Raw genomic sequence first — 25,773 nt, forward strand, 5'->3', positions numbered from 1 at the left:
AAGCGGGGCGAAGGCACGGGAAGGAGTCATAAACTAATCTACAGTTCATTCTGCTTTTTCTATAAAATCTGCCCATATATCAGTGAACTAATCTATATAATTTTTTATTAAAGAAGATCCTTTATGATCGCTAGCAGTGAAGCCATATCAGTATACCATTCCTCAGTCATTGGACTGGATTTTTATTTCCACTGAAGAACACGTTTTTTACTGACTATCAGGGTTCTGTACAAATGTCAGATGACATAAAAAAGTTAATTTTACGCTCCTTCCAGAATTGCATTATAGTGGGGCAACTCCACAGTATATGAACCAAATTGGCACCTGTTTCCTAACAATGTCAGCGTTTATTACTATTAATAGCTCCTGATGTAAATAATTTATATGGGGGTCCAGTATATATTTCAGATAACAGATTCTATGTAAGTCAAGCAAAATTTCTTATATTGGATAATCAAAATTGTGTTCTTTTTCAGATATTTAGTTCACTGTCTTCAGTCAGAGCTTAACAATTACATGCCAGCATTCCTTGATGATCCAGACGAAAATAATCTTCAAAGGCCTAAAATAGGTTAGACTTGCTTGGTCATTTTGTCTTGCTATTAAATCAGTAGTTTATAGCCACTGTTAATGGATTGAGTCAGTCTATTTTACAACTGATGTGAAATTTACATGTTCTCACTAACACCGTAGTTGTGTGTAAATCCACTATATACGGATAATAGATTAGTCTCTTTGGGATGGAATTTACATGAAAAATACTCTTTAAAATAAAGGTAAACTCACATTATCTAATGTCTTGGGAAGAACACTTGAAATGTTTGGTTAATCAGTGTTGTAGATAAAGAAATTAGCTTTTGGAAAGTGAGGAGTGTATCCATGTATAGAATTTCAGATAATTAGCATTTACTGGTATGTCTTCCACTGACAATTATTAAATAATCTACTCAGGTTTGAAGAAAAAACATTTACGTTCTTCTAAAATAAAATATAAAGTTTAGATCTTTTGGATAAGAAGATTGAAAGTTATTCTGAAATTAAAACATTTTTGTATGTTGAGAAATTCTTTATTAAAAAAAAAAAAGAAAAATATTGATTAAAAAGCAGTTTTTCCCCTATCAGTTTCTGTATTTCCTTTACTGTTGTCTCAGATGTTTGGCTTGAATAAGGGTTTGTGTCATTGTCCAGCTTCCTCTTTTGCATGATCCTGAAGTACAGTCAGTTGCTATGGTAATGGATGCCACATAACAACCTAGATAGTCATAAGTTTTCATTTGACATTACAAATGGTTGTATGGAAACAACAAGAAATTTCATTATGTTTTAACTGTGGGATCAAGTAGGGGTAGGAAGAAAGACCATGCAAGAAAATGCTTTTATTTAAAAAACAATTACAAACTAGGAAATGTGAAGAAAAAATAAAAAACTAGGGAAAGGCTTTGTTTAGTGCATATTAAATCTAGTGTGAAAGCCCTTCTTTACAATTTAAAAACTATTCAACCTTCATTTTGATCTTTGCTTATAATCTTTAGCTGGCAAATAACTTAAAATCTCAGGAAAAATGTTTAGTCATCACAATTATAATATTGTATACAAAGAAAAGGTACAATATTCTGATCTGACTGAAAATGTAAATGTGCCATCACATGGTGACCTGCACTGTGGAGGGAAAGGGTATGTTTGCATCTTTCTGCAATCTGAATTATATAAAGCTTAGTAGATAATAATGTGAGTCTGCACTATACAGTCAGATGCGAGACTATTACATTTTTCACATTAAAGTTTATCCTGGTATTTACAGTGTTTAAATACTAAGTATTTTCAAGTAACTTTATAGGTTTTAGCACTGAAACATTCAGGAGATGATTTTTGTCAATCACACGACTTTTAAACTTTTGAGCAACCGTGAAAATAACGTGGCTGATTTATTTAATAAGAACTTCAAGTTCTCGTAATTCCATATGTATGTTTAAAAAAAGGAACACAACTCACTGGCCCCCAAACAAATCCCACCATCTTTGGGCATTAGTGATAGTGTTTCTTCATCTGAAAAACTAAACGTGCCCTACAGACTATTAAACTTTCTTAACAGGAAATCTCTAGCACTGTTTTAGTTACCAGTTTGAGTTAAAGGTAGGAGGAGGGGTGTAAAGTGTCTATTTATAATGTAGTGGTAGAAAGATGGAACTAAAATAATAAACACCCTAGGTATTTGTGAGTAAGAGGACATTGTATGTAATTTTAACTACTTTATGTGCCATATATTAATTTGGACTTACAATATAATCCTTGGCTATATTCCGTTAGAAGTGGAAAAACCAATAATTATTTGTCTTCTGCCAAAAAGCATGCTATTTATCACTAGTATGGAATAGCTTAAATGCGTTGTATGTGTAGGAACTCTAACTTATAAGAATTTTTTACTGTATTTATTTTGTGTTGGAATCTAAACGGTATAATTAGTTGGTTTCTGTAATTGCATAGTTTAATAAAATGCTTTGAAGATTCAACTTTAATCACTTAGCTTTCTATTATTAAAATAGATTTTTGTTAATTTGTAAGTTCTTGAAATTTAGTATGGAATAAACAAATACCAAGTGTGCAGGAGCCATTCTGGAACAGTGTTCTAATTTGTCTTTCATAATTCATGCAGTAGTTACCTAATGTGATCGAATTCAATTTGGATGCCCGAACTTACTTTTTTTTTTTTTTTTTTTTAAACCGTAAATACTAATGTGTACTAATACATGCTTCTCTGTCTCTGTAGATGATGTCTTGCATACACTAACTGGAGCTATGTCCCTGTTGCGACGATGTAGAGTGAATGCTGCACTGACTATACAGCTCTTCTCCCAGCTCTTTCACTTTATCAACATGTGGCTTTTTAATAGATTGGTTACTGACCCAGATTCCGGATTGTGTTCGCATTACTGGGGAGCCATCATCCGTCAACAGTTGGGCCATATCGAGGCCTGGGCAGAAAAACAGGGCCTAGAGCTGGCTGCTGATTGCCACCTAAGCAGGATAGTGCAGGTGAGTGGTGGTCGTCTTGGTTCTCAGTGAAACGTCCTCCTCATGAGGTGTTTTTTCAAAAATACAACATGATGTAATTGTGTAAATGTATTCTAGAACCCTGGTTCAGTGTGTAGAGTTGTAAAAAGCCTCTCTGTATATTAGTGCAGTCATTCACTGAAAATGAACTGAATATCTGGATGTGTTTTTTCCCCAAGAGAATCAAATCAGTTTCTTCCTAATACACTGAGTTTGATTAGTTTGCATGGATATAGCAGCTGGAAAATTAATCTGTTACCTAGTTTAGGGTTTCCTTGGTTCCTGAACTTAGAGGCAGAGTATTTGTGTTGCAGAAGAGAAGAGGGATTTTGAAAATGAAGTTTACATCACTTTTGCAGCAATTCTGGCTTCTTGCTGCATGGTGTCCTCTGCTCTGCCTTCCCTGTAGACAAAAACAAACTGTGAAATAAATAAGGGCTCTGGTTATATTCCATTCTTAAATTATAATTAAGTTTCCGGTGTGTTTTGGTTTTTTTTTAAGGCAACTACACTACTTACCATGGATAAATACTCACATGATGACATTCCAAATATTAACAGTACCTGCTTTAAGTTGAATTCTCTACAGCTACAGGCATTACTACAGAATTATCACTGTGCTCCAGATGAACCATTTATCCCAACAGTAAGTCATTTAATGCATTGTTCAACATTTCTGGGGAGAATAGTGTGGCTATAGAGTTTAATCACCACTTGCCTGTAAAATAGTAAATGTATTGATTGACTATCACTTTTATAGGTGTAGTAGTAAGAAATAGTGTTAAAATCTTTACTGTAGAAATTAAATGAAAGGATCAAATATTTTGCTTTCTCTAAAGAGTAGGTGAAAATTCTTCATCTAAGTCATATTCCTTCAGAACAGGGTGTTGGAAACATCTTCAGATGAACAAATAGATACATACAGTCTTTTGCATGCTGAACCAGTTCTAAGGTTAAGGCCAAACAATTACTGGAAAAATGTCTAATATTATAAATCTTGCCTAATGACAAGTCTGTGGATTTTGTGTGTGTGCAAAAGCCAATGGATTTTTGTGTGTGCAGAAGCCCACTAAGTGTATGTCTACACTGCAGCTGTGAGATTTGATTTCCAGCACTGGTAGACAGTCTGGAGCTAGCTCTGCTTGAACTAGCATGCTAAAAGTAGCCGTGAAATAGCTAAAAATAGCAGTTGCCCAACCTGCTGCCCATGCGTGGCACAACATTCACATTGCTATTTTTAGTGTGCTAACTTGAGCTGAGCTAGCTCAAGTCTGTCTGCCTGTGCTGGGAATTATACCTCCCACCAGCAAAGTAAACATCTTAGAGATGTTAGAATAAGCCATAAGTCACAGGATAGCTTTTTCTCCTAAGAAGGTTTTTCATATTAAAAAGGTAAAAGTTTAAGCAATGTTTTTAGTGTTCTAAACATTTTATTTTAATAGCAGCAACAAATATGTTAGTGTGCATATGCAAGTGCCTTTTGTTTAATAGTGTTCCTGCACTGAACCATTTGTAAAGTCTTCGTAACCAAGGTAGAGCTGACTCTGCAGCGTAATTTTAAGTGTCTACCAATTGAAAATCTGTGAATATGGCCTAAATTTGAAAATAAACACAATTTTCCATCCTCTTCTTTACTGTAGAACATAGCTTAATTTAAACTGTCATTTTACAAGCAAGATTCACCCATCATTTTTTAATCATTCATTTGCTTTTAGAGACCTGGAAAAAATTGATTAAATTATCATCTTTGCATTAATAACACTGTTTGCTTCTTTTTTTTTTTTTAAGCAGCCTTTGCTGGTGGTTACTTTATAGTGGTATCCAGGATACCAGAATTCACTGTATACTAGAAAAGACTCAGTACACCTGGACATGTCCATAAAGTCTGAGAAGAGGCCCTAGATTCTAACAGAAGAGGATCCAAGTTGCTCTGAACTCACCCCCATTGAATACTTGAGAGATCTGAAGGAGTTAGAATTTTTTCAGATCCAAGACTGTGTGTTAGTTTCTTGTGTTTTGGGCCCCAAATAGGTGTTGGTTCCTATTTTGAGGTCTTTCAAGGCTCTGCACTGTGACTTATTGAGTGATGCAAATCAGTCCTTGGTCCTGAACCCTCCTCAATCTTTAAAGCTCTTGTGGCCTGCTTGAAATTTGCAAAAGCTGTTGCCTAGATTTCAATTTATGCTTTCATGAAGCTCTGTTCTCTTAATTGTGAATCCAGATCAGATGTTTAGGGCTTGTCTACAGCGGCACTGCTGTAGCTCTTCAGTGTAGATGCTGCCTGCACCGACAGGAGGGTGTCTCCCATTGGCATAGGTAATCTGCCTCCCTGAGAGGTGGTATCTAGGTTGAAGGAAGAATTCTGTGAACCGAGTGCTAAGTGCACCTGGAATTAGGTCAGTTTAACTATCTCACTTGGGGGAGTGTGCATTTTTCACACCCCTGAGCAACCTAGTTGGGTCCACCTAACTTTTTAGGTTTCAGAGTAGCAGCCGTGTTAGTCTGTATTCGCAAAAAAAAAACCTCTCAGGGGGCCAGATTACCTATGCCAATGGGAGACACCCTCCTGTCGGTGTAGGCAGCGTCTACACTGAAGAGCTAGAGCAGTGCCGCTGTAGACAAGCCCTAAGCATCTGATCTGGATTCACAATTAAGAGAACAATTAAGAGGGCCTAATCACATCAGCCACACTATCAGAGGCTCGTTCACCTGCACATCTACCAATGTGATATATGCCATCAAGTGCCAGCAGTGCCCCTCTGCCATGTACATTGGTCAAACTAGACAAACTAGACAGTCTCTACGTAAATAAATAAAAATAAATAAATGTCAAGAATTATAACATTCAAAAACCAGTTGGAGAACACTTCAATCTCTTTGGTCACTCGATTACAGACCTAAAAGTTGCAATTCTTCAACAAAAAAACTTCAAAAACAGACTCCAACAAGAGACTGCTGAATTGGAATTAATTTGCAAATTGGATACAATTAACTTAGGCTTGAATAGAGACTGGGAGTGGATGGGTCATTACACAAAGTAAAACTATTTCCCCATGTTTATCCCCCCCCCACCCCCCACTGTTCCTCAGACATTCTTGTCAACTGCTGGAAATGGCCCACCTTGATTATCACTACGTATCTCCCCACTGTATTTTCCACTGAATGCATTCGATGAAGTGAGCTGTAGCTCACGAAAGCTTATGCTCAAATAAATTTGTTAACTTTTTAGAGTAGAACAAGAATTATTTTGAGACAGCAGTAGTTTAGTCTCCCGTGTCTAATGGTACTGTCTATCTTACATATAGTTTTATACTGTTGCCCATCATTGTCGTATCTGAGTGCCTTCCATGTAAAATGGATAGCAATAGCAAAGTCTTCAATGGACTTCATGAAGTTTCTGGCATTTTCCCCTTTTTGGGGTGAAAATATGCTTAAGGTAGGGTTTTGGTTTTGATTTTTTTCAGGGTGATTTGGCTCAACATTTTATATTGGTTGATGGGCTTTTTTGCATGGGGAGTGTTTCATTGTTTTTAGTGTCATTCTGGTGGCAAAGAGGTTTTGTAGTATTACCTAAAGACAGTCAGATTCTGGATTTGCCTGATCTCCTCTGGAAATTTGTTGCATATCTGGATCCCCTCAATTGAGAATCCTTTATCCTTATTTTCGAAGTGGCAGGGAAGACAGGAGCAGTGATCTCTGGGAGTCTTTAGTCACAAATCTGCAGACAGGAGACAGCCATGTGATGATCGCTTTATACTTGGTTGAGATGGAAGTGCATTTCAGCAGCAGCAGCTGTGACTGAGCAGGCCTTTTCAGGATCCCCTCTGCTCACCCCAAATGGGGAGGGGGCTAGAAAAGGTGCCCCAAACATAGGCTGTGTCTCACTCTTCCGACTGGATGGCCATATACAGTGGAATCACTCAACTCCGCGGCTGAAATGAGGTATGACAATTTTGCCACCTGGAATGTCCGCACCCTTATGGACTCTCAGTGCAGTGAATGCCCAGAAAGAACAACTACCATAAGTGCCAGAGAACCGACAAGACTCTACATTGACATTGTAGCTCTTAGTGAGACCCACCGGGCTGATGAGGACCAATTAAAAGAGGATGGAGGTGGCTACATCTCTTTTTGGAAAGAAAAGCCACCTGAAGAGAGACGAATTCATGGGATTGGCTTTGCCATAAAAAATAAGATTGCCAGTCAGCTTTGGAGCTTCCCATGGGGATCAACAAGTGTCTCGTGACTCTTCGGCTCAAGCTTAGCAACAACCAGTACGCTACGGTCATCAGCGCATAGGCCCCACACTCAATGATGAGGAAGACAGTAAGGAGCAGTGTTATAGAACTCTTGATATAGTCCTCCCAACCACACCTAAGGCAGACAAAGTCATCCTCCTGGGAGATTTCAATGCCAGAGTCGGATGGGATTCCCAACTCTGGAGAGGCACAATAGGTAAAGAAGGTGTGGGAAATGTAAACCCCAATCGTATTCTCCTCCTCAGCAAATGTGTGGAGCATGACCTGCTCATCACAAATACCACCTTTAGGCAGAGTAACAAATTTAAGACCACCTGGAAGTATCCTTGGTCCAAACACTGGCACCTTACTGATGTCTTTATAACACGGGCTATGGGAGGTACCGATCACTATTGGACAGACCATAGATTAGTAAGATCAGTCATGTACCTGCAGCTCGCTCCACCACACCGCAAACACCCAAAGACTAAGCGAAAGCAGTACAATGTCAAAGCACTTCAAGACCAAGCCAGCTGCAAGACATTCCAGCAACATCTGTCTGAGAGACTCTCACCTGCCTAACAATATCACTGACATTCAAGAACGCTGGGATCAACTTAAAAACACCGTTCACAATGCATGTGCTGAAACAGGGTATTCGACTTGTCGGCACCAAGACTGGTTTGACAAAAACAATGAGGAAATCCTAGCATTAATTGAGAAGAAAACAAATGCATGTTGTAACTGGCAAAATGATTCCTCTAATAAACAAAAACATGAGGCCTATCACCTGCTTAAATCCAAAGTCCAAAGGAGGCTACATGACATCAAAAACAAGTGGTGGCAAGAGAAGGCCTCTGATATTCAGGGTTTCATAGACCAGGATGACATGAGAAGCTTCTTTCAAGCAACAAAAGCTATATATGGGCCAAGCTACAAAGGCCCAACCCCCTTACGCTCTCAGAAGGCTCCGCCCTCCTCAAGGACAATGCAGCCATTAGACAACGCTGGAAGGAGCACTTTGAGAGCCTACTAAACCGTGAATCCATAGTTTCTGAAGACACCACTGAATTTATTCCACAGTGCTCAGCAATGGAACACCTTGCTGATCCCCCATCTTCTGAGGAAGTCCGGCATGCCGTCACTAAGACAAAAAATCATAAGGCACCAGGGCCAGACGGCATCCCAGTGGAGTTTTTTAAAGCTGGTGGAACAATGCTCAAGCATAAACGTTTCCAACTCCTTGACAAAATCTGGACCTGTGAAGAAATTCCACCTGACTTTAAGAACACCAATGTTTCAGTATTCAAGAAAGGGGACAAATCTTTGTGTGGGAACTACAGAGGTATTGCTCTCCTCTCCATCGCAAGGAAGATTCTTGCCTGGATTCTACTAAACCGCCTCCTCCCCCTTGCTGGGGAATTCCTCCCTGAATCACAGCGTGGCTTCAGGCCATCCCAAGGCACAACTGACATGATCTTCGTGGCATGACAGATTCAAGAGAAGTGTAGAGAGCAACACCAGGAACGGTTCATGGCATTCATCGACCTAACCAAGGCCTTTGACTCTATCAATCATGATGCTTTATGGAGGGTGCTGGGTAGGTTTGGCTGTCCACAGAAATTCATTTCCATCGTCAGGCTACTCCATGATGGGATGGCAGCCACCATTTTGTGCAACGGCTCAGAGACCGAACCATTCACCATTAGCACCGGTGTCAAGCAAGGCTGTATCATTGCTCCAGCACTCTTCTCCATTCACCTTGCCGTGATCCTGATTCTCTTTCGTGACCGCCTTCCTGACGGAATCAGGATTGAATATCGTATGGATAGCGAACTCCTCAATCTTCAATAAAAGAAAAGGAGTACTTGTGGCACCTTAGAGACTAACCAATTTATTTGAGCATAAACTTTCGTGAGCTACAGCTCACTTCATCGGATGCATACTGTGGAAAATACAGAAGATGTTTTTATACACGCAAACCATGAAAAAATGGGTGTTTATCACTACAAAAGGTTTTCTCTCCCCCCACCCTACTCTCCTGCTGATAATAGCTTATCTAAAGTGATCACTCTCCTTACAATGTGTATGATAATCAAGGTGGGCCATTTCAGCACAAATCCAGGTCTTCCCCCCCCCGCCCCCCCCCCACAACAAACTCACTCTCCTGTTGGTAATAGCTTATCTAAAGTGATCACTCTCCTTACATGTTCTGTATTTTCCACAGTATGCATCCGATGAAGTGAGCTGTAGCTCACGAAAGCTTATGCTCAAATAAATTGGTTAGTCTCTAAGGTGCCACAAGTACTCCTTTTCTTTTTGCGAACACAGACTAACACGGCTGTTACTCTGAAACCTGTCAATCTTCGATGTCTCCAAACAAAATCTAAGATAATGAGAATTGGCATCACTGACCTTCAGTATGCAGATGACTGTCATTCTTGCACACACAGAGGCTGACCTGCAAAGCACCCTAAATCTTTTTGCAGATGCCTATCACAGCCTGAATATCTCTCTCTCTCTCTCTCTCTCTCTCTCTCTCACTCACTCACTCACTCACTCACTCACTCACTCACTCACTCAGCATAAGGAAAACCCAGGTACTCTATCAGCCCTCACCTGCTGTGGGAAAATCTGCAGGGCAAGAATTGGGCTCTTCAGCCACTTAAAAACTCACCAATGAACCCTCTTGGCAGACATCATCCTTGCACCGAGGGATAGCTGAAGAAGAAGATGATTCTCATGTGAGCTGTGTTGTCCCAGAGAAGCAGAGCTGTCAGAATGGTTCATAGATCAAAATTTGGTCTATAATTTAGAACCAAGGCTTGATCCATTAATTACTTTGAAGATTAGGGCCAAAGCCTTAAACTGGCATTGAAAGCTGACTAGAAGCCAGTATAATGGCTTCTCAAACTGTGGGTTGGGACCCCAAAGTGGGTTGCAGCCCTGTTTTAATGGGGTCGCCAGGGCTGGTGTTAGACTTGCTGGGGCCCGGGACCGAAGCCTGAGCCCCACTGCTCAGGGCCAAAACCAAAGCTTGAACGGCTCCAGCTCTGGGTGGCAGGGTTCAGGTTACAGGCCCCCTTCCTGGGTTTGAAACCCCTGGGCTTCGGCTTTGGCCCCCCACTCAGGACGGCAGGGTTCGGATTCCCCTCTCCCTCCCTCCCCCCGGCTCGGGGCGGTGGGGCTCAGGCTTTGGTCCCCCCTCTTGGTGTTGTGTAGTAAATTTTGTTGTCAAAAGGGGGTCACAGTGCAATGAAATTTGAGAACCCCTGAAGTATAAGGAGTCGAGTACCTGATGTGCTCATGGCGACCTAAACCATGGAGAAGGCAGGCAACCACATTTTGTACCAGCTGAAACCTGTACTCTATCTTGACTTGCACCTTCAGATACAGTGAGTTACAGTAATTGAGCCTGGAGGTGACAAATGCATGGATCATTGTGGAAAGGGAGCTGGAAGAGAGAGGGTATTTTTATGTACTGATGATACCTGGTCATCCATGCTTAGTAAGGAGTCACGCACTTTTCAGCTATTCTCAGGATTATCACTGCTATTAAGTTGGTCCACTGCGGTGGGGATCTGCAGAGGGAGTCATAAGAAAAAAATTACTTGCGAGTAACAAGTGTTTTGCTTTTGTATATCCTAATTTAACCCCCCTCCCCCCATTCTACTTTGGAGTGTTAAAAGTAATTTCTTCTGATTTGGAGAGGAACTGAGCAATGGTTAGCGTGGTGGGCTCTTTAATAACTGCTTCTTAAATACTGTGTCTGAGGAGTGTCTTGTACACTCAAAACATTCACATTTCAGGTTAAAATTTTCCAAGGTTTCTCTGACCTGCTGTGACATTTTTAGAAGATTGCGTATAAGAAGAGAGAGACAAAATGTCTTATTTATTTTTTTAAAATGTGGTGGTGTTTGAACCGCTCTGGAGTGGAAGCAACCGGAGAGACAATCATGGCATGAAGATGGTCTTCCCTTTGAATGTTCCGATGAAAAGTGAACACTGTGACAATTGTTAACTTTTGAATTTCTTTTGCTAAGCTCATAAAAAGCTCAATTAAGGAAAGATCTCACTGTGCATACATATGTTGCTAATTTAGCTGCACAATGAAAAGTGTTCTGAAGTTGTACATGAAACTTTGCAAGATATGAAGGGCTGCTTTGCACTATATAGTATGTGCAAGTGGGAGCATCACTCTGATGTACCTTTGATTATTCCAAAAGTTTTTATGGTATGGACCCCTTTGGATTTATTTACTGTGGTACAGGAGAAGGCTCACTGGAGAGGGAGCCCTTATAAGAAGTGTGGGACAGGGTATTCTGGTAGCAAATAGCTAACTCGTCCCAGATTATGGAATTATATATTATCAATTTTTTTGTGAGCTACTAGAGCTTTCATATTCTGGAATAAGTAGCCCCTTTTAATGCATTTCCCCATCTTTCTTTTGTACAAAAAGGGACAAAATATTGTACAAAAATTATATTACACTTTTTTACCCCCAAGACAAGAAATGTCAAAATTTAGGTTGCCATGTGCACTGACTGTGCATACGCATTACAGTATAGTTTTTAATTACATGATCACATACTAATTCTCAAATGCAGACCTCATGTAAAAATGTCTAATATATGTTGATTGGTGCATTGACTTAAGTTAAAAAAGAGAAGATATTAGAAGATGCTACACAGGGTTGGAGAATGAAGTTGCATGATACTGGATTTGATAAAGCTTGTATTGTAATATATAGGCACATGTATCGGGGTACAGTTGAGGTTTTATGTGCAATTTTAGCTTTGTAATTTCTTGAATTTTGGCTGCTTAATGGTGCAATCATAGTTTTCTTAATATATATATATATTTTTTTTAATAGTGCAATTAATTTAGCCCTTTAAATATAGCGGTGTCCTTTTGTCTTATGTCCAGGAGTTGATAGAGAATGTAGTGGCTGTTGCAGAAAATACAGCAGATGAACTAGCTCGTAGTGATGGCAGAGAAGTCCAGCTAGAAGAGGATCCTGACCTACAGCTGCCTTTTCTTTTGCCAGAAGATGGCTATTCATGTGATGTTGTCAGAAATGTTCCAAGTGGTTTACAAGAATTTTTAGATCCACTATGCCAGAGAGGTCAGTCCTGCTACTATTAAACTGTACATTAATGTCATTTTTCTCTAGTATAGTAAATGTAGAACTTGAGGTATGTTTAGAGGTATTTATTATTTTTTCCTCAATCACAATAGTGTTCAATCCTTATTTCATTATCCTTTGCTTTACACTTTCATTAAGCTATTTAAATTTACCTCACCTACATGGTATGTAAAACTTGTATATACTTTTCTGAATTTTACTTTCGTATGACATTGTGAATCCCCTTGGCATAGTGCATGTTTATTTCAGACTTCTAAATAACTGAAGTGAGCTTCTGTGTGTTGACAAACCACCTACATCAAGGTCTTTATACATGGACCTGTAGAAAGGGAGAAATGTTCCCTGTGTGGTCCTTCCTTTTGTAAAGTGCTACCACTTTGGATCCTGCAGAAATGAAAAATAACAGGAAAGACAGGAGAAACATGGCATGAAAGAAAATTGGGAGAAAGTGCATAAACTGGAAGAGGAGGGAGAAAGGGCGGGTGTGTCTCCTTTGTGTTCTACCAAGTCTTTTCAAAGGCACAATACTACCAAGAACTGCTGCTTTGGTTTTACAGCCAGTCCTCTGTCTGTAGAACAGCTTAAGTTCAAAGAAGTCATAAATGACCCCTTAATGTTTAGTAAGTGCATTGGGTTCCTCAGGTGGAAGATGCTTTTAAGAACTGTAAGGTTGTGGTGTTAATCATGTGCTTGTGACAGTGTGTAATTCTTACATGCCTATAATCTTTTGTTCAGCATACACAATTCAAAACATTTAAACAGATAAGGATAAATATTGCTGTATGGTATTAATGCACCAGCAAAACTGTTACTTTTAGCTGTGTTTCACCAACTAATTCTTTGAGTAGCACACGCTCACTTGTGCTTTTTTCCCCTCTAGGCTTTTGCAGGCTGACACCTCACCCACGTTCACCAGGCACTTGGACAATGTATTTTGAAGGTGCAGACTATGAAAGTCACCTGTTACGCGAGAATGCTGAACTAGTAGGTATTCATTTTGGGGAATTCAGAGCAAGAGTCTATAAATATTAACCTGCAGTGAACTATATTTTGTGCGTACTCAGTTTTTATCCTTATTCCAAAGAATAGATTTCATTGCTGTTTGTTATTTGGCTTCTTAGGCCTGGGCTACACTGCGGGGGGTGGGGGGGTTTCAAATGAAGATACTTCGACTTCAGCTACACGAATAGCATAGCTGAAGTTGTGTATCTTAGTTCGACTTACCTGGCCGTCCTCACGGCAGCGAGTCAACTGTGGCAGCTCCCCTGTCGACTCCACTTACTCCTCCTGCTGTGGTGGAGTACAGGGTTCGATTCGGGGATTGATTTATCGCGTCTAGACAAGATGCAATAAATCGATCCCCGATAGATCGATCACTACCTGCCGGTAGTGAAGACGTACCCTTAGCAAAGAAAAATAACAATTTGTAGAAATGTTTCAAGATCAGCTTATATCAACGTTTCCCTATCTTTGTCATAGCATGCCTATCATAAAGTAAACAATTTTTCAATGGGCAGCAGAAGGCAAAGGAATTTCCCTCAAAAATACTATTAAACTATTCATTTTGAAAGTATATTTTAAATTTATGTGTACAGGGCAACCTGTTTGTTTGTTTACTTGGGTATTCTTTTCTGCTTTGGGATGTGTAAACCAGCAGTCAGCAACTAAATATTAATATTGAATATTCAGTAATCTAGCACATACATCTGTTTTTGCCAAATCTTCAGGGAAGTGTATTCTTGGGTTTTGGTTTTTTTCCATTTTCATTTTTGTTTTGCTTGTTGGAGCACTCTTGGGCAACAAGACTCAGTCTAAAAAACACTTATTTAACCTTTTTGTAAAAGACCAGTACTACTTCAGTGAGAGGTTTGTGTCATAGCCTAAATATTTTGATATTGTTATAATTGCATTAGTTTACCAAAAATATAATATGATGAAATCAAGAAAACCAGAATTAAAGCAGAACGTGCCGTCCCCCTACTCAACTGCTTCGAAGAAATCATTAGGATGGAATGATAGAATGTCTGCCAAATTGAGAGATAGGGACTCAAGAAATCCTAAACCCAACGGTTTTTTCTTCATCCTTTCTAAAGCTGATGCAACAGTGGCATCCCTAGCAAAGGAAATGGCAATTCCTGCTAAGAGGGATTCTTTCTCAGAAGACCCTACAGACAGGATGGTAGAAATCATCATTAGACAGGATTTCCAAACTGCCTTTAGGAGCCTCACTGGGAAATTTTTTTTTTTTTAAACCACAATATCCTGGTTGCAATAGCATAAAGAAGCTTAGCCCCTTAGAACCATGCCAAATTTAAGTTGTTAGTAAAGAAAAAAATCTCCTTCCAATTCAGACAGTCACTGTTACTGAGACCCATCCTGCCTTGGTCCTAAAATAGACTTGAGGGCATATCTCATTTAAGACATCTGGTGCTAATAGGCATCAGAAAAGTGGGTACAAGAGGTAGTGCAGCTGAGGTATTCTCTTGGGCTTCATATTCTTCCACACCATTTTTTCATCCCCTCACCTCAAGCAGTGACAAAAAGTCAACTCATCCTGAAGGAAATCTTGTATGCCCTAGAGCTAAGGGCAGTAGAACTTGTCCCTTAAGAAAAGGTAACAAGGTTCTACTCCATATTCCTCATAGTAGGAAAAAGCTCTGGAGGAGTCTGGGCTGTGTACGCTCAAAAGGCTGAAGGGGTCGATGAAGAAAACAAAAGTCAGGATGGAGACTGTCTTCCTCTGTCTCTGTAATCTCTCCAGGAAACTACCTCATATCAGTGGACCTGTCAGAGACTTACAATATGACACTTTCATCAGCCAAGTCTTCAGTTCATCCATAGCAGTTGTTGTCGTTAATACAAAATGTTACACTTTGGTCTCACATACCCCTCCAAGAGTGTTCACAAATAATGATGATAGATTAGATGACTTGTCTGGGGATTTGTCTGTACCAGTTATTAGATGGTAGATCTCTTCATGACACAGTTAACGCTAATGGAGCTATTGCAAGGGTCTGCTCTCCATCATCTGAATAGATGGGATAGAGTTTGCTTATGTATTCCAGTTTCTAATACTTTGAATCTGATTGATTGGCTACTCAGTGATAAATCGTAAAACACATTGGATGCTCCTACAAGGTAAATGGCTCTTCTGGCCTCATGCAGGCATTCCACCATCTCAGACTATACAGGAGTGTGGACAAAAAGGAATAACAGCCAAAGGAAACAAAGTGTTTCAGCTCTTCGGGATTAGACCTCTGACCATGACACCTCAGGCCTCCTCATTAAATAATGCCATAAATGCAGGCTCATCCAAGTCTTATGGTATTCAGGCTCTTTGGGACAACCTGTCTAGCCAAGCCAAAAATTAAAAATGTCTTCCAGTAAATAGTGGAATATAGTATAAGACATTACAGTTAAGAAGTGAACAAACCTGAACTGCCTCCAGTATTTGGAAACGGAGGGTCAATATCCCAGAAGTCTTGGACTAGTTAGAGACCAGTCACAAAAAGGAAGTAATCAAGTAACACATTGTCCATTTGTCACTAATGTAAGCTAATATCACTCTGAATTACACACAGTAGATCTCATGAGTAAGAAAGTGCCATTTTTACAGTTGCTTTTTTAAAAATAATTTTACTTTGTGAAATCCATAATGAAGTGGATAATTTGGTTCTAGAGCAGGTGATGACGACTTCTTTTTGAGCCACCGATTTTTTGAGAGTTAAAATTGAGTTTTACTCCTGGTGGGTAGTCTGTAAAATTTTAAAAATAAATACTTCTGAAGATTTGCTTCACATTGACTTAGTTTCTAACCCTTTGTTTGCAAAGGAGCTGAAAGATGGAAGCAGTGACAAAGCTATATGTTCCCTGGGTCTTGTGACTTTTTCCTCTACATAGTGTTTTTGGAGAAATCTGTCACTTCTTTAGTGGGTTTTTAATGGACTTGAAACCTGATTGTGTTCCCATTTAAATCAATGGAAAAACTCCTATTAAATAAAATGGGAGCAGGCTCCTGTTTTTCCGCAGTCTTTGGCACAAGACTGCTGGGATAGACTTCGCTTAGCATTTCCTTGCTTTTAAAAAAAAAAAAATTAACTTTGCCACAGTGGTGTTTCATTTTTTTAAATTGTGTAACTTTTGTCTTATGAAACTCGCAGTGAGAGAGTTTTGCTTCATTTGGACACTACTATGGGCTTCATATACTTAAGATTGTAGTGTCACCTACATTACCTAACAGGGTATTGGCACCATAAGAGAATACCATGAAAATTACCTACTGCAAATATTCACTGGTGATTTTTTTCAAACTTAAATGTCTTGCTTGCTTTTTTGTGACGTATGAAAAGGTTTTAATCTGCTCTTAAAATATTTATTGCCCCAGTATTTTTGCACATTAATTTTGTTTTCTAGAGGTTGGGTTTAAAAAAACTGAAACAAGGTTCAAAGAGCACAGTTATCATAAAATGATTTAACTAGTTTTCAGCTTTTATTTTTGTTAAATGATTTTAGAATTGTAGATCTCTTAGACCTCAGTAAATTTTTAGGTAGACTTTGGCCTTTCCTTTGGCAGTGATCTGAGCACAGATGTAATGCTGATAACCTCTGTCTAAACTAATACTAATCAAGAGTCACAGGTGTTAAAGTGAAAATGATTTGTAAAAGGAGCTTTTGCATGTCAACAGGTATTCCATCCAATCATTCATTATTGTTTATTTTATTGATTTAGACTATTTTATGCAGAAATCTTCATACTCAGTTTTGCTATTAATGCAAACTTACATGTTTGTTTCCCTCCCTCCCCCCTATTTGATAGGCTCAGCCTTTGAGGAAAGAACCTGAAATCATCACAGTAACATTAAAGAAACAAAATGGAATGGGCCTAAGCATTGTGGCTGCTAAGGTATGAAAACATATTGCAGTAAAATCATCAAGCAACACTTTTTACTTTAACACTTCCTTAAACATGTTCTGGGAAAGTCTATGTTGCATACCATATTTAGCCTGCTAGGTTCCTGGCTATGAAATGCTGGTCTACAAAATACACAGAATCTGAACAAAGTAAGAGGAACAACAATTTAAATCAGAAAATTTTAATATTGAAATTGTGTCCTATAATGAATTTTTGGATTTAATTTTGTAATTTGGTACTCTTAATATTGACCATATCACACTAATTGTTAATATATTACATTCATACTTGTATTTTTTTAAGTTAAATATTGATGCTATCAACCCTTTGTATTTGGATATTTAGGTTTTGATCTGAGTATGAAAAGATAATGAAAACTGATTCACTGCTAAAAAAGTAGCAGAAACTCTTTATGATAAGGAGTAATAAATGCCAGTTTTTATGGAAGTGTTATATTTTTATATGCATTAAAATTTAAAAATGAGTTGTTAAAAAAATGATTCTAGTATGTAAATGGAAGTTTCTATCTACTGTGTAGTGAACTGAAATTAGGTGCCTATGTGATTTTAATTTTGTTTCATCTTATTAATCTATAAAATACTATATGCAGAGTAGCTGTGCCAAGAGGAGGCTCCCTTTTGAAAGTTTGCCTTATAAGGGGTACTGGCTATAGATTCGTCTTGGCTGTGGTAACATAAAGAATGCACATATTACTCCAGCCACCAGATGGAGGGCTCTACCTATTGGCTAGGTCTGTCTATTATATGGGCTTTATGTAGCAGACACAACATTCTCTTGATTTTCAGCTTTTAGTGTGATTTATTTATTAATAATTTATATAACTGTGGTGCCCAAAAGCCCCAATCATGAGTAGGCCATGAACAAACACATGAAGAGACAATGTCTTTTACTGTGCAGTAGATGACCTGTGTCAAAACACTTAAGTTACTGTCCCAACGAGTTTACATCCTAAAGATGCTGTTATCTGACGGCTTTTAAGCTGTCAGACATGACTGAGTACTTGTAAAGATTTTTCTTTTAGCTGAAATTTTGCGTATTTCAGAATGTGTTTCTGCTTGAGGGGTGGTGGAGTTTAGATTATTTTATATTTATTTTTAATGTTCTGTTCCTGCCATCGGGGGTGGGGGGGGTTAAGGAGTATACACCTAATTAGTATCTTGGACTACAAGAAAATAATATCAAAATCTGAGAAATTGGAGACTAAAAATTTTAATTTTGTGCTATTGACATGTTAGTGCAGTAGTAGTCTGAAAGACTAATAGTACATGAGTATTGAGAGTACCCCAATTTATCTGCACATCAGACTTCTGACTGCCAACTGAATTTCAGTTCAGTGTTTGCTCGATATGGAAGTGGAACTGGTTTATTAAATTGATGAGAAGTCCTAATTTAGCATGAAAAAACTTTCTCATGTAAGGAGGAGCAGGGATATGAGATGGGGAAAATTGCTGTTTCCATTGGAACTGTCTTCCCTGTCGGGCACACAGTTTTCACTGGCAGCATACTCCTAATTTATAGCAGCAGTACACAACTGGGCTACTGCGCGGTGTCGAAATAAGTTTTAAAAAGTTGAAGTTAAAAAAATTATTCTCACCTGTGTGAAAATTAGTAAGAAGCAGATGTTCTGTCTCCTTATCCTGATGTTAATCTATAGCTATGTAGAAAATCTTTTTTGCCCAGCTAATGCGTATTTGAAATAGCAAAGTAAATAGTGAAATCTGTTATGTGACTACTTAAGAAACCAGTAGAATATTGGTTGCATAAAAGAGATGGTCTTTCGTTGAAAGCTGAATCAAATGGTCCTAGAAATAGAATGGAGATATTTTTCAAGTGGTTGCTTAGAACAGAGAATTGCTTATTAGAGAGAGCTGTTTTTTCAGTTTTCCTGTATTATTATAAAAGTAATAAAAGGTGCAAAAAAGTGTACAGGCAGTGCAATTTCCAAAGTTGTGTAGAAAAGAGCAATTGAAATTAGGTAAATGGTATTTGAGAAGCTGTAACAGTGAATATACTTTCTCATTTTTTGTTACTTTCCTTATCTATTGACTCTTGGTTTTTCCAGTGGATTTCAGTCATATATTTGCATTGGTACAGAAATTGAAATTCTGGAATGAGGGGAGAATGCAGTTTTGTTTTGTTTTTGTTCGTTGTTTTTTCCCCTGCAGAAAACGAGGAGGGAGAGAGAGATTATATTTGTTGAAATTTGCCAGGTCTAAAAAATCATGCTGTGAAATGAAGTTCTTAAAAGTATGGACTATCCAAAAAGACTTAGACCGCATGTATCAGAGAGGAATTAATTTGTCGGTTGCACTTGCACACCATTGTTAACGTTTTGCAAATTGTTTTTGCAATATTTCTCTTCAAAATCGGAAAAGCATTGACTTTCAAATAATAATGTAAAATTATATTTTATTGTAAGAAATGAAGGCCTCTCTCTGTGCTGCAGGTGGAACTCTTGGGCCCTTAGATGACAGGAGTGCTTCAAAAAAGGCAATAAAACCTGAAAATTACAATGATTGCTCAGTAGATGGCACTGTTACAAATAACACAAGTATCAGTTTACTCGGCTGGAGATACTTTTATACTTCCAGTGCTAAAGTTTAAATTATGAATACAGATCTGTCTCTGACTTCAGTGACAAAAGAACTGTACTCATTTCATTTCATTTCCAATAAACCTGGATGATTGGGAAAAGGCAAATATAGTGCCTATCTTTAAAAAAGGGAAGGAGGAGAATCCGGGGAACTACAGACTGCTCAGCCTCACCACAGTCACTGGAAAAATCGTGGAGCAGGTCCTCAAGGAATCCATTTTGAAGCAGTTGGAGGAAAGGAAGGTGATCAGGAACAGTCAACATGGATTCACCAAGGGCAAGTCATGCCTGACCAACCTGATTGCCTTCTATGATGAGATAACTGGCTCTGGATATGGGAAAAGTGGTAGATGCGATATTCCTTGACTTTAGCAAAGTTTTTGATACGGGTTCCCACGGTATTCTTGCCAGCAAGTTAAAGAAGTATGGGCTGGATGAATGGACTATAAGGTGAATAGAAAGCTGGCTAGATTGTCGGGCTCAACGGGTAGTGATCAATGGCTCCATGTCTAGTTGGCAGCTGGTACCAAGTGGCGTGCCCCAGAGGTCGGTCCTGGAGCTGGTTTTCTTCAATATCTTCATAAATGATCTGGAGGATGGTGTGGATTGCACCCTCAGCAAGTTTGCAGATGACGCTAAACTGGGAGGAGAGGTAAATATGCTGGAGGGTAGGGATAGGATACAGAGGGACCTACACAAATTGGAGGATTGGGCCAAAAGAAATCTGATGAGGTTCAACAAGGACAAGTGCAGAGTCCTGCACTTAGGACGGAAGAATCCAATGCCCCGCTACAGACTAGGGACCGAATGGCTCGGCAGCAGTTCTGCAGAAAAGGACCCTAGGGGTTACAGTGGACGAGAAGCTGGATATGAGTCAACAGTGTGCCCTTGTTGCCAAGAAGGCCAATGGCAATTTGGGATGTATAAGTAGGGGCATTGCCAGCAGATCGAGGGACGTGATCGTTCCCCTCTATTCGACACTGGTGAGGCCTCATCTGAAGCACTGTGTCCAGTTTTGGGCCCCACACTACAAGAAGGATGTGGAAAAATTGGAAAGAGTCCAGCGGAGGGCAACAAAAATGATTAGGGGACTGGAACACATGAGTTATGAGGAGAGGCTGAGGGAACTGGGGATGTTTAGTCTATGGAAGAGAAGAATGAGGAGGGATTTGATAGCTGCTTTCAACTACCTGAAAGGGGGTTCCAAAGAGGATGGCTCTAGACTGTTCTCAGTGGTAGCAGATGACAGAACAAGGAGTAATGGTCTCAAGTTGCAGTGGGGGAGATTTAGGTTGGATATTAGGAAAAACTTTTTCACTAGGAGGGTGGTGAAACACTGGAATGCGTTACCTAGGGAGGTGGTGGAATCTCCTTCCTTAGAAGTTTTTAAGGTCAGGCTTGACAAAGCCCTGGCTGGGATGATTTAATTGGGGATCGGTCCTGCTTTGAGCAGGGGGTTGGACTAGATGACCTCCTGAGGTCCCTTCCAACCCTGATATTCTATGATTCTAAGGTCAAGTGCAGAGTTCTGCACTTAAGACGGAAGAATCCCATGCTCTGCTACAGGCTGGGGATCAACTGGCTAAGCGGCAGTTCTGCAGAAAAGGACCTGGGATTACAGTGGACGAGAAGCTGGATATGAGTCAACAGGGTGCCCTTGTTGCCAAGAAAGCTAATGGCATGTTGGGCTGCATTAGTAGGAGCATTGCCAGCAGATTGAGGGAAGTGATTATTCCCCTTTATTCAGCAGTAGAGAGGCCGCATCTGGAGTATCGCGTCCAGTTTTGGGCCCCCCACTGCAGAAACGATGTGGACAAATTGGGGAGGGCAACGAAAATTATTAGGGGGCTGGGGCGCACGTTTTAGAATCAGAGAATATCAGGGTTGGAAGGGACCTCAGGACATCATCTAGGCCAGCCCCCTGCTCAAAGCAGGACCAATCCCCAACTAAATCATCCCAGCCAGGGCTTTGTCAAGCCTGACCTTAAAAACCTCTTAGGAAGGAGATTCCACCACCTCCCTAGGTAACCCATTCCAGCGATTCACCACCTTCCTAGTGAAAAAGATTTTCCTAATATCCAACCTAAACCTCCCCCACTGCAACTTGAGATCATTACCTTTTGTTCTGTCATCTGGTACCACTGAGTACAGTCTAGCTCCATCCTCTTTGGAACCCCCGTTCAGGTAGTTGAAAGCAGCTATCAAATCCCCCCTCATTCTTCTCTTCTGCAGACTAAATAATCCCAGTTCCCTCAGCCTCTCCTCATAAATCATGTGCTCCAGCCCCCTAATCATTTTTGTTGCCCTCCGTTGGACTCTTTCCAACTTTTCCACATCCTTCTTGTAGTGTGGGGCCCAAAACTGGACACAGTACTACAGATGAGGCCTCACCAATGTCAAATAGAGGGGAACGATCATGTCCCTCGATCTGCTAGCAATGCTCCTACTTACACAGCCCAAAATGCTGTTAGCCTTCTTGGCATCAAGGGGGCACTGTTGACTTATATCCAGCTTCTCGTCCACTGTAACCCCTAGGTCCTTTTCTGCGGAACTGCTGCCTAGCCACTCGGTCCCTAGTCTGTAGCAGTACATGGGATTCTTCCATCCTAAGTCCAGGACTCTGCACTTGTCCTTGTTGAACCTCATCAGATTTCTTTTGGCCCAATCCTCTAATTTATCTAGGTCCCTCTGTATCCTATCCCTACCCTCCAGCGTATCTACCACTCCTCCTAGTTTAGTGTCATCTGCAAACTTGCTGAGGGTGCAATCCACACCATCCTCCAGATCATTAATGAAGATATTAAACAAAACTGGCTCCAGGACTGACCCTTGGGGCACTCCGCTTGATACCGGCTGCCAACTAGACATGGAGCCATTGATCACTACCCGCTGAGCCCGATCTAGCCAGCTTTCTATCCACCTTAGAGTCCATTCATCCAGCCCATACTTCTTTGAGAAGAAGTTTGCAGACGAGAAGAGTGAGGGGGGATCTGATAGCAACCTTCAATTACCTGAAGGGGGATTCCAAAGAGGATGGAGCTAGGCTGTTCTCAGTGGTGGCAGATGACAGAACAAGGAGCAATGGTCTCAAGTTGCAGTTTGGGAGGTGTAGGTTGGATAATAGTTTTTCCTATTTCACAAGGAGGGTGGTGAAGCACTGGAATGGGTTACCTAGGGAGGTGGTGGAATCTCCATCCTTAGAGGTTTTTAAGGCCTGGCTTGACGAAGCCCTGGCTGGAATGATTTAGTTGGAGTTGGTCCTGCTTTGAGCAGGGTGTTGGACTAGATGACATCCTGAGGTCCCTTCCAACCCTGATATTCTATGATTCATAAAGGAGGAATGGAGTGTTGTGCCATCTCAACACTGATCTCTCTCACTTATTAAGTGAAACTGATTAGCTCCGAAGGGACTCCTGTCTGGTCAACATTTGCCAGTCAGAAGATGACTGTAATGCAAAGTCACAGGCATTTTTGGAGAAGAGAGGGAAGTGAGAAGATTCTCAGATTGGTGAAGAAAATGAAATCGTTTTCACTCTGCATTTCTTCCCCCCTTCCTCTTGTCCTTATGGTGGAGTTCAGTTTGTAATACAAGGGATCACAAACCCAAATGTTAAGTTAAGAACGGGTGAAGCAAGGAATATAAGAATGAAAACATTTATACAATCACTGAGAAGCAATATATTTGGTCCTCTTTCCACTTAATCTGAATCTACAATATCAACGGCTTATCTTTTAATTTCAATTGTAATGTTTTAACTGGTACCTTTTACTGACACAAAAATAGTTATAAATGTGATTCAAAATTGGCCCTACCCTTCAATTTATGTAATTTTACATTATAAATGAGTGGTATGTTTGTCAACACAGCTTTTGAGAACCCACGTAACAAACAAGTATGCATGTGCAATGAATGAAAACAAATGTTAGTAATGAAACACCTGTTTTGAGCTTATAAGAGGTTATTAAAATGATTTTAAGAGTTAGAAAAAAATACCTTGCAACATCTTTTAAAACTATGAAAAGTTGTATTCTGTTTAAAAAGATTAAATTATACAGGTTGTCCGGCGTTGTTATCCAGAAAGTCCAACTGCTGCTCCACCACTATTGTAATGTTGCATGTTTTTCTGTACTAAAGCTTTTTGTAATTGTGCCTCGAATAGCATCACAGGGGCACTGAGTTTTAGGGAGATGGGAGTGGTTGGGCATCAGTGGCAGTACTGATTTTTGCGGTTGTGTGCAGAATTTGGTTGCTCTAACCCTGAAAGATGTTGTGATGTTAAAAGCTGCTTGACTCTCAACCACATTGCGGTTACATTTTATGAAATCCAGATGATTTGGAAGCAGTATGTGCGTGCAGTTTACTTTAAAAATATATCACTTTGGGGAGGGTGGGGGGGTTTAGCATGTGACTTCTTACCCATCTGTGGGCCAGCACATTACTTCCTGTTTAATTTGGAGGTTTTTTGTCTTTTGAACAAGAGGTCCCTTTTTGTTTTTCTAGCAGTTTTCAAAGTTTAATAAAGCTCCTAAAGTAAATGAAAGTCAGAGCTGCATAAGTGATTACGTAAGAGTCTGAATATTGTATTGGTTATAGCTAGTGTTGATAAATGCCATACAGTGTCATAGCATCCAGCTCAGAATTATCTTGATGGGTGTCTTGGAAAATCCAGCAGACTGTCGTGTTGGTTGCTGTTGAGGGCTGAGAGAGAAGTGGAGAATTGTTTGTTGCTGGGTTTTTTTTAAGGATCTATAGTCCCAGAGATCAAAATGTGGTTTTCTGTTGTTGGAAGAACAGAATCCATGGTAAGTTTGTTCAGGGTTCTATTTGGAACTGTTTTGCTGTAAAGTTTTAAATGTTATACCTGAACTTTTTCCTGTACTCTTGCTTGTTTAAACCTGTCTGTAGGTATTTGTTCTTGTAGCAGCTATTTAATGTAGCATGCAGTTACACAGTTGGGGTAGTGGCTAACTTTTCAAACATTAGAAGGGGGGAAAAAAACCCTATACTTTTAAGTCCTTTCTTTTTAAGCACTTCTCAAAAGAAAGACTTGTGGTAGTGACAGTTTTTAGCTTTTTACTGTTTAAGTAACACCACTGACTGCTACTATTTTACTTTAAAAGAGCATGAATAGCATGACTTATGATATGCCTGCTTGTCATATTAATTGGCTTTAATCCAGATTCCTCTAAATGTCCCTGTTTACCATTTATAAAGTGTTGTAAGAATAATTAAAATTGACATCCTAAACAGTACTTCTAAGAGATTTTAATATTTTGTGGACCTGGTCTGTGAATAGAATAACAGACCTAGAAAATGTGCTCCAGTGACTCAAACTATTTATTGAATTTAAGGTGTATTTACAGAGTGGAGAAATGTAGATTGATACTGTACAAAACAAGATTAGTGTTTCACCGTCTTCTGTGAGCACAGTAGAACAGAAATGGTTTACAAGAAGCTGCTGATTAATGAACACAACCAGTGTGTGAAGACTGACTTAAATGTATTATGTTTTTGTACTTTGAAGGATATGGGACCTTTCTCTTCCATTTATTAAAATTAGTCATTTGTTACAACCACAAGGGAAAAAGTTAGTCAACAAAACTGACTCAGGAAAAACATTTCTTTCAAAACACAAATGAGTGTATTTTTCTGTAAAAATATGGTAATTGGATAAAGTATTTCCATTGAATTTACTGAAATAAAGTAATCAGCTGATGAGATACAGGCTTTTTGAAAAAAATTACAAACATTTCAAAATCTGAACATGACAGATTTTGCCTTCGACACTGTAGAAAAAGGCATTGCCTTTCT

General features: G+C 39.5%; 1 protein-coding gene across 30 annotated transcripts in view; it reads left to right on the plus strand.

The window, feature by feature from the left end:
* AFDN (afadin, adherens junction formation factor) overlaps positions 1-25,773 on the plus strand; it is a 215,865-nt gene that overhangs the window by 142,803 nt on the left and 47,289 nt on the right. For all 30 annotated transcript variants that reach the window (XM_043543212.1, XM_037895158.2, XM_037895174.2 and 27 more), the window contains 6 exons: positions 477-571; positions 2,768-3,033; positions 3,554-3,697; positions 12,216-12,414; positions 13,316-13,419; positions 17,252-17,338. In XM_043543212.1, coding sequence (XP_043399147.1) covers positions 477-571; positions 2,768-3,033; positions 3,554-3,697; positions 12,216-12,414; positions 13,316-13,419; positions 17,252-17,338 — 895 coding nt within the window. The remainder of the gene's footprint in view (positions 1-476; positions 572-2,767; positions 3,034-3,553; positions 3,698-12,215; positions 12,415-13,315; positions 13,420-17,251; positions 17,339-25,773) is intronic.

Source organism: Chelonia mydas, chromosome 3, assembly GCF_015237465.2.
Source record: "Chelonia mydas isolate rCheMyd1 chromosome 3, rCheMyd1.pri.v2, whole genome shotgun sequence".
Taxonomy (NCBI): Eukaryota; Metazoa; Chordata; order Testudines; family Cheloniidae; genus Chelonia; species Chelonia mydas.